The sequence below is a fragment of the Pseudoliparis swirei genome, chromosome 1 (genome assembly GCF_029220125.1).
Source record: "Pseudoliparis swirei isolate HS2019 ecotype Mariana Trench chromosome 1, NWPU_hadal_v1, whole genome shotgun sequence".
Classification (NCBI taxonomy): Eukaryota; Metazoa; Chordata; class Actinopteri; order Perciformes; family Liparidae; genus Pseudoliparis; species Pseudoliparis swirei.
Genome location: NC_079388.1, coordinates 3,804,748 through 3,814,075, shown reverse-complemented (window position 1 = coordinate 3,814,075; position 9,328 = coordinate 3,804,748). Strand labels below are relative to the sequence as shown.

Below are 9,328 nucleotides of genomic sequence, written 5' to 3'. Positions count from 1 at the left end.
CAATAACGAGACATCGATCTCAGCATGTTATACTTTGTCTTTAAATGTCTCCGATTCACCAAGTTACCATAAGATAATGCCTCATGTGCATATGAAACATGATATTTCACAACTCTTGTATCAAGAACACATTGTTAATGCGTAATCCCCTGGATGTTTCATGGGGATAGAGTTGTGTTTCCTGTGTGTGTTCATCATGTGTGTAATGTTATAAAACATCTCTTTGAATGAGTTTGTTGAGTCTCTGATCCATAAACCTCTTCAGCAGCTCTTATACAAACCTCCCAGTTTCTATATTTGTTCATATCAGTTATGCCTAATTTATTACACATTTTATCACCAAAAACGTGGAGACATTTTTATTGATTTATTGATAAGATGATGCCTCATTTGCAGATTTAAACCTTTTAAAGAAAACTAGCAATTCAACAAGTAACTGTTTTAATAAGTTATGAACCAGGGAAGCTTCATGGGGATTTATGTGACATCATTTTTTTACTAAAATAAGTGGCACAAAAACTGTATAAATAAAAAATAATGATAGCAAACAAATAATTAATTGATCACAAATCAAACAAGGGACTGATCAATATATATATATAGATATTTATATACAGGACTGTCTCAGAAAATTAGAATATTGTGATAAAGTTCTTTATTTTCTGTAATGCAATTAAAAAAACAAAAATGTCATGCATTCTGGATTCATTACAAATCAACTGAAATATTGCAAGCCTTTTATTCTTTTAATATTGCTGATTATGGCTTACAGCTTAAGAAAACTCTAAAATCCTATCTCATAAAATTTGAATATTTCCTCAGACCAAGTAAAAAAAAGATTTATAACAGCAAAACAAAATCAAACATTTGAAAATGTGTTTCCAGGTGTTTCGAGTTAATTAGACGATTCAAGTGATTTGTTTAATACCCTACTAGTATACTTTTTCATGATATTCTAATATTTAGAGATAGGATATTTGAGTTTTCTTAAGCTGTAAGCCATAATCAGCAATATTAAAAGAATAAAAGGCTTGCAATATTTCAGTTGATTTGTAATGAATCCAGAATGCATGACATTTTTGTTTTTTTAATTGCATTACAGAAAATAAATAACTTTATCACAATATTCTAATTTTCTGAGACAGTCCTGTATATACACTACCGTTCAAAAGTTTGGGATCACTTAGAAATGACTTTATTTTTCAAAGAAAAGCACTGTTTTTTCAATAAAGATAACATTAAATTAATCAGAAATACATTCTCTACATTGTTAATGTGGTAAATGACTATTCTAGGTGGAAGTGTCTGGTTTCTAATGAGATATCTCCATAGGTGTAGAGAGGCCCATTTCCATCAACTATCACTCCAGTGTTCTAATGGTACATTGTGTTTGCTAATCGCCTTAGAAGACTAATGTCTGATTAGAAAACCCTTGTGCAATTATGTTAGCACAGCTGAAAACAGTTATGCTGGTGATATAAGCAATACAACTGGCCTTCCTTTGAGCTTGAAGTTTGTAGAACAAAATTAATACTTCAAATATTAATCATTATTTCTAACCTTGTCAATGTCTTGACTATATTTTATATTCATTTGATAAATAAAAGTGTGATTTTTCATGGAAGACACGAAATTGTCTGGGTGATCCCAAACTTTTGAACGGTAGTGTACATGTATATATGTATATATATACTCTATGCATCATGTATAGACACTTTGCCTAAAGATATATATAATTATATATATATAATTATATATATATAGTCTATCCATCATGTAGACACTTTGCTTAAAGTCGGGTCAGCATTTTCCTCGATCATGTCAATAATTCATCCATCATCTGTAACTTGGACATATTCCAAGGAACAATTCAGACATTTATATGTCAGAACATTATTCAGGATATAACGACACTCATTAAAGTGTGAACAGGCCACACCGACCTCCTCCAGAATAAGAGTATCCGCTGGTAAAATACCTGCAGCTTCACCTAAAGGGGTCTACTGATCACAGCACCGTGTTTAAAGGAGTCTGCCGTTCACTCCACGGAGCTCATCACACCGGGAGTCACACTGAGATTCATCTGCACAAACATTACGATCACTGTTCTGATTCTCACGGTCAAACTTTCTCGATGTAGTCCGGAGACTGACGCGCACGCGCAGAGACAGGAACACCAGTTGCAATCCTCTTTGCAAAACATAACCAACACTGATGTCTGCAGCCTTCTGTGAGTGATGAATGAATCCCACCGGAACACTCATGAATATGTGGGAACATTGGGGCGTTCGAGTAGCTTTTGTTTGCCGGAGGGTGGGGGAGGGTCTGGTGCCCAATAATGGCACGGTTGGCTAATCCCCTCGCATGCGTAATGGCAGCTCGTGCGTAAAGAGCAAGGCTTCAAAACCAACGCGACATCTGCGCGACAGGCGCAGTTCATCCTGACGGGGACGCGGCGCCGCATCGCTCACGGTTTGGTATTTATTTTTATTTTTACGCACAACGCGGACGCGGAGAACCCGTCCAGAGTGCGCGCGGCTCTTTTGGCTCAATAAGATGTGTTCACCTGCAGCGCGCCGCTGGATGCACGTGTGAGCTTCTCCTGTTGCTTGACGGACCGATACACACGTTTCCCCCCCACGCACCACGTTGATTCATCTCGCGCGTAAAAAGCGGGCTTTGCGCGTCAGGCGGCAGCAGACGCGTCCAAGATGGACAACTTCACCGCGGCGGCTCCGGGGCTCAACGACACCTTGGGGTGGTGGACGGACTACAGCCTGCAGTACAAAGTGATCAGCAGTGTGCTGCTTCTGGTCATCTGCGCGCTGGGGGTCGTGGGCAACGTGATGGTGGTCCTGGTGGTGCTCACCACCAAACACATGCGGACTCCCACCAACTGCTACCTGGTGAGTCTGGCGGTGGCGGACCTCATGGTGCTGACGGCGGCCGGTTTGCCGACGTTCACCGACGGGCTCTTCGGCTCGTGGGTGTTCGGCCACTACGGGTGCCTGTGCATCACCTACTTCCAGTACCTGGGGATCAACGCGTCCTCCTGCTCCATCACCGCGTTCACCATCGAGCGCTACATCGCCATCTGCCACCCCATCAAAGCGCAGTTCCTGTGCACGCTGTCCCGCGCCAAGAAGATCATCCTGTTCGTGTGGGCCTTCACGTCTCTGTACTGCGTCATGTGGTTCTACCTGTCGGACATCGAGCAGCTGGTGTACGACAACGTCACCATCGTCGCGTGCGGCTACCGGGTGTCCAGGAAGTTCTACCTGCCGGTCTACTTCTTCGACTTCGGGGTGTTCTTCGTGCTGCCGCTGCTGCTCTCCGCAGTGCTGTACGGCCTCATCGCCCGGATCCTCTTCCTCAACCCGCTGCCCTCCGACCCCACAGACAAGAAGAAGAAGAAGAAGAAGAAGAAGCAGGACGGAGCGGTGGGAGGCGACAAGAGGACCAGCTGCAAGAACTCGCGCCACTCCAGCTCCACCGCGACCTCGCGCAGACAGGTGGGGCGCGCGCGCTCATGTCTTAAAACAGGAGGATACCAAAGTGATGATGTACATGTACTTTAGTACAACTGTGTGCAACTTGTACTTTACTTCAACAGGAAGATTTACACAAAACGTGCAAACAAAAATCTGATTAAAAAATGTAAAAGAAACACAAAAATTAAGAATAAATGCTGCTCACATGCGTAATACTGCCACACTAGAATAATAAAACGATGTCATGTATGAAAGTCTCAAATCGGCATTTGGAGTACCTTTTTCCCTTTTAATAACTAACTAAATATGGAGAGCTCCCAACATGTTAAAAAAGGTCCTTATTTATGAATCACATACTTAAAAAAGGCCTCAGACAGGTTTGTGCCTTTTGTAATGTAGATCCTCTAAACGGTTTCTTATTTACGGTTTGCCTTTTGTATTTTTTTTTGCCCCAAAAATTGTTTGCAGCAAACTGTAAGAGAAAAAGGAATTCTACCAAATTAATAATATCTTATTTTCTATGATGTTTTTGACAGATATGCAGTGAAAAACTGAATTGAATTGAATTGATTGCTGCCGCTAAAATGTCACGTCTGGAGTTCATCATGTGTCGATGATAGCTGCGTGTGTGTGTGTGTGTGTGTGTGTGTGTGTGTGTGTGTGTGTGTGTGTGTGTGTGTGTGTGTGTGTGTGTGCGTGTGTGTGTGTGTGTGTGTGTGTGTGTGTGTGTGTGTGTGTGTGTGTGTGTGTGTGTGTATGTGTGTGTGTGTGTGTGTGTGTGTGTGTATGTGTGTGAGTGTGTGTGTGTGTGTATCAGTGGCGGCTGGTGAAATTTTTTTTGTGGGGCGCAGTTGGGCAACGCGGTTTAAATATCACTCAACAATGAGAAGAAAAGAGGTTTTGAGTAGAATATTGTAAAAAACAACGCTTTATTTCAAGAACACAGCGTGCTCAACACGGTCCAATAACAACTATCAACACACTGTAACTTTGGGCATGAGAGGTTCAGAGCAGCTTTAAGGAACATTGGGTTGGGTTTCAGAGGTTTGCAAAATAAAAGAGTTTCACCCTCACATGAAAGAGGTTCAGAGCAGAATAGAGTCAGAAAGAGATCACATGTTACATTGGGTGACAGAGCAGACCCACTACTGTAAAGACAAGTAGCTCCTCTCTTTACAGTTGGAAAACTTCTCCATAACTCTCTGGTTAAAGTCAATCATGTCTGTAACCAGCCTGTTTCATTATTCTGGAGGGAATGTGTCTGTTTTTCAGAACTTCTTCGTTGTGTTTCGATGCCAGTTCGGTCTCCTTCTGCTGCTCTGCAAACAGGGTTAGCTTCATGCTGTTAGCGAGTTAGCTTCATGCTGTTAGCTAGATAACTGCGGCAAGATTTGTGCTTTACACTTGTCTGCAGCTCTTTAGATCCCTCCCCCCATTGTAGTCCAGAGAGTTTCAGTCCCAGGACTTTGGAACAACAGACAGGGGAAACTAAACAGCGCATTACTCACTGAGCTCCAGCTAACAGCTCCGTTAGCTACCTGCTCTGTAGCTCCGTGGAGCTCTCTGGCTGAGGGAACGATACCGGTCTCTGATTGGCCGAATAGTCCAGTCACGTGAAATAAGAAACGATGTCATTGGCCAATGAGCGCACATTTTTGTGCCCCAAGATTCACGTTTCATCCGCCAATGAGAAGCCATCCTTGCCAAAACGACTGTGAAATGTTTGCTCGCTGCCGCACACACACGTTGGGCCGGCGCCCCGAAAATGGGGAGGGGCTTCTCTCCGTGATAATGAGTGGCGATATATTATATTTTTTCACATTAACTTAAGTGGTTGTTGACAGGCTGACGGTCTCCCACACACATTTAGTGCGTCAACACGGTATATTTACAATTTAAATGATTTGGCATACAATGTTTTTTGACAGGATGTATTTTTTTTTTCTTCTTCTTTTTTTTCATCTCAAAATTTTAAGAGGGGCGGCGCCCTAGCGCCCTCTATGGACGCACCGCCACTGGTGTGTATGTGTGTGTGCGTGTGTATGTGTGTGTGTGTGTGCGCGCGTGTGTGTGTCTCACATATTCACATTTGAGAAGCTGCAACATGAACAGCTTTTGGGCTTGAGAAGATTATAAAAGATAAAACCCTAATTAATGATTACTTGATGACAAAAACCTGTCAATTAATCCAGTGATTCTCAAAGTGTGGTTCAGGGGACCCACCAGGGACCACTCTTTCAGAGGGGGGGGGGGGGTAACTATTAAATTGTGCTGCATTATTTAAACGTGCAGATGGGACCCGTCTGTGTCCATAACTCTGACCCACAGTCGCTCTGGACCAATAGAAACCGATTATGGATCATCGTCCCTTCACTCCGCTGACGCTCAGCTCGGCTCGTTAGCCGGCTAGCGTGGAGTCGGTCCGCATCGCCACGACCTCCAAACACATCGGTTAAGACAAACATGCAGACGGGTCCAGTTTGGTTCTGTTGAGAAGGTCAACCGTGACCTCAAAGCTCGCCGGGGTCAAACATACGACTACAGAGAACGGGGAAGATGGGCTCAAAACAAAGATGTATATCTAAATAGACAATCATAACACTTAAATAACTGAGATGACGGGCAGCATGTGGCTCAGAGGGAGAGCGTGACCGGCTCCTTCAGTCCATGTGTCCTTGAGCAAGGCACTAAACCTTTCATTTCCTCCTGAAGGCTGAGTCCATTCACCTTTAACCGTCGACACATGTCCAGAACCTTCTCACGTGTCTTAGTAGAAGACCTTTTGACCTCGGCGGCATCGATCGCTCCGCCGTGGACTCCTCCGGGCGTTCGACCGCCGCATCACTTCTCATGTCGCTCCTTGTTGCCTAGGTGACCAAGATGCTGGCCGTGGTGGTGATCCTGTTCGCCACGCTCTGGATGCCGTACCGCACCCTGGTGGTGGTCAACTCCTTCCTGGACCGCGCCTACCTGGACAGCTGGTTCCTGCTCTTCTGCCGCGTCTGCGTCTACCTCAACAGCGCCGTCAACCCGGTCATCTACAACGCCATGTCGCAGAAGTTCCGCGCCGCCTTCCGCAAGATCTGCCGCTGCGGCAGGAAAGGCTCCGACAAGCCCGCCGCCGCCTACGCCTACGGCGTGGCCCTCACGTACAGCGCCGTCAGCAAGGACACGTCCGTGGCGGAGAGCGCCGACCACTTCACCACCGAGCTGGAGGGGCTCGCCGCCACCGACGAGCTGCTGGCGGAGCAGAAGGCCGTGTGCCCGGACCCCCGCGCCTACGAGAAGGTGGACTTCAGCGACGCCTGAGGTTCCCGCCGGAGGCCGGGCGGACGATCCTCAGGGAGGGCGGATCGAGAAGCGAGGAGTTTGGAGATGCGGCTTCATGGATTCTGCTGAGAGGGAATATGGTTTCCTGAGTGCCTGCTGACCTTTTCAAAAGACGGACACGTAAACACAGATGACAGCCGCCGGCGAGAGGCCCCGGTCCACGAGGGCCGAGAACGACGGCGGACATTGTCGAGCGCCGCGCGTCGACAGATAAGCGCTCCGTTATCGCGCCTCGGACCTGCCGATAAGCGGTAAACCGCCGGCGAGTCAACGATAAACATGTGAAGTGAAACGCCGCGCTCCACTTCAGATGTATGATATCAAACTAGGAACCAGAAGAGTGGCGAGTCGGGTTCGAATTCATTCCAGGATGTCCAGGATGGGTCGGTTTCCTCAGCTTCATTCAGACTTTTGGGATTTCAGGCCGAGAAAAAGAAAAGAAAAAGAGTCTATTTTCACACCCCGAAAAAGCAGATCTTATAACTCTTTGTGATCCCGCCCCCCAGAAGATTTCCGGGCCGACTGCCCAGTGAAGGGTGAGTCACGACCTTCACAGACACAACGGGTTCGACTTCTGAAGCCTTGAAGTGTGGAGGTTCTCCACAAAGGTCCCTGGATGGTTTGTCAAATTCAAAAAGTGCCACGATGACGTTGATTGTGTTGTTTTGGCGACTTCATTAAGGGTTTATAATGTGTCACTTATTGCTTCAAAACAAGAAACGAGGCTTTACGGATTAATAATTCGGTGGTTGGTTGCTGCGTGTATTCCTGTTTCATGTCAAACCCCGTTTCCAACATGGCCGACATGTTTTCTTCAGTTGCAATTCAATGGGCTCTGCATTGTGGGCGTGGTCACCCACCATTGACCGCGCCCACACGTGATGTCACAGTGGGACTTTCTCAGTTTTATAATAGTTATAAATCTTTCCAAACTCTTCTTGACACATTTTGATACCGAAATAGTTAAAACTTATAAACCCTTAATACACTATTTATAACACAGATTAGGAGAACAATGAACGAGTTTAGGCAGCAGAGGTTTAAACCTCGATGCGTCCCGATGTAAAAGACGATAATGTGTACAGTGCGACGGAGACTTGGTGTAACATAAACAACGTGTGGACGTATTCCGGATGCATCCGTGTCCAAAGTGACGTGAATGTTTGGTATCATGTGGATGTAACCGGCTTCGCTCTCTAGCCGGCGGCCGATGGAGACGTGGAATGTCGTTAAGCAGCAGAGGAAGACGATGGAGCTCTTGCTCTGGAACGGGGGGGGGGGGGTGTCAACTACTGCTGTATTTAAAATGCTGCAATTCCTGCTTCATGATTGTGCCTGTAAACGCCTCGCCGCGTATCAGTGGGTTCATTCCCCGTGTATTTAGAGGGATCGTTATTTATGGTTATCTGTGTATCTCATCAACGCCACTCTGGTTGTTGCCCACTCAAACTGTATTAATAGGGTTTTTGTGATGAACAATTTGGAAGCCGCTGCCTTGGACCTGCTTGTTGCGTAATAATGTAATCCTGTGAGTTTATGTTATTGTCTTCTAGAAAAGTGTACAGATGTGTATCTTTATGTTGCACAATAAAGTTGTTCCTGAAATTGAAGAAGATGACTTTGTGTTTCTTTTCTCGCGCCTACAGAAATGACCAACATGGCGTGAGTCTGTTTTCCATTAGACATTAAACTGATGACATGAGCGAGGCGTGTCCTTTAGACCAGATGTTCTCAACCTCGTTTCAGTGATGTACCCCCTGTGAAATATTTTTTCAGTACCCCCTAACAAGCCTTATTTGGTTAAATACACAGCGCTGTGCCATCGGGATCTGATTTAATATAGAATATATACAATTATGTTCATGAACTTACACTTATATTCTATTTTGAAATGATTTTTTTAATGGATGCTAATTTTGAATATTAAATATTTTTTACAAATCTCATGTAGCCCCTGGAGTGCCTTCACGTACCCCCAGGGGTACATGTACCGCTATTTGAGAACCACTGCTTCAGAGGATGTGCCTGAGACTCCATGACACACACCTTCAGCCAGAGAGACACACACGTTCAGCCAGAGAGACACACACCTTCAGCCAGAGAGACACACCTTTAACCAGAGAGACGCACCTTTAACCAGAGAGACGCACACCTTCAGCCAGAGAGACACACACGTTCAGCCAGAGAGACACACACCTTTAGCCAGAGAGACACACACCTTTAACCAGAGACACACACCTTCAGCCAGAGAGACACACACCTTCAGCCAGAGAGACACACACCTTCAGCCAGAGAGACACACACCTTTAACTAGAGAGACACACCTTTAACTAGAGAGACACACACCTTCAGCCAGAGAGACACACACCTTCAGCCAGAGAGACACACACCTTTAGCCAGAGAGACACACACCTTTAACTAGAGAGACACACACCTTTAACCAGAGAGACACACACCTTCAGCCAGAGAGACACACACCTTCAGCCAGAGAGACACACACCTTCAGC

General features: G+C 45.5%; 1 protein-coding gene across 1 annotated transcript; it reads left to right on the top strand.

Annotated features, from left to right (window-relative positions):
• The first annotated feature begins 2,500 nt into the window (after positions 1-2,500).
• trhrb (thyrotropin-releasing hormone receptor b) lies at positions 2,501-8,421 on the top strand. Its single transcript, XM_056414942.1, has 2 exons — positions 2,501-3,512; positions 6,363-8,421. The coding sequence occupies exons 1-2, from the start codon at positions 2,712-2,714 to the stop codon at positions 6,798-6,800; spliced, it is 1,239 nt and encodes a 412-aa protein (XP_056270917.1). The 5' UTR covers positions 2,501-2,711; the 3' UTR covers positions 6,801-8,421.
• Positions 8,422-9,328: the final 907 nt, after the last annotated feature.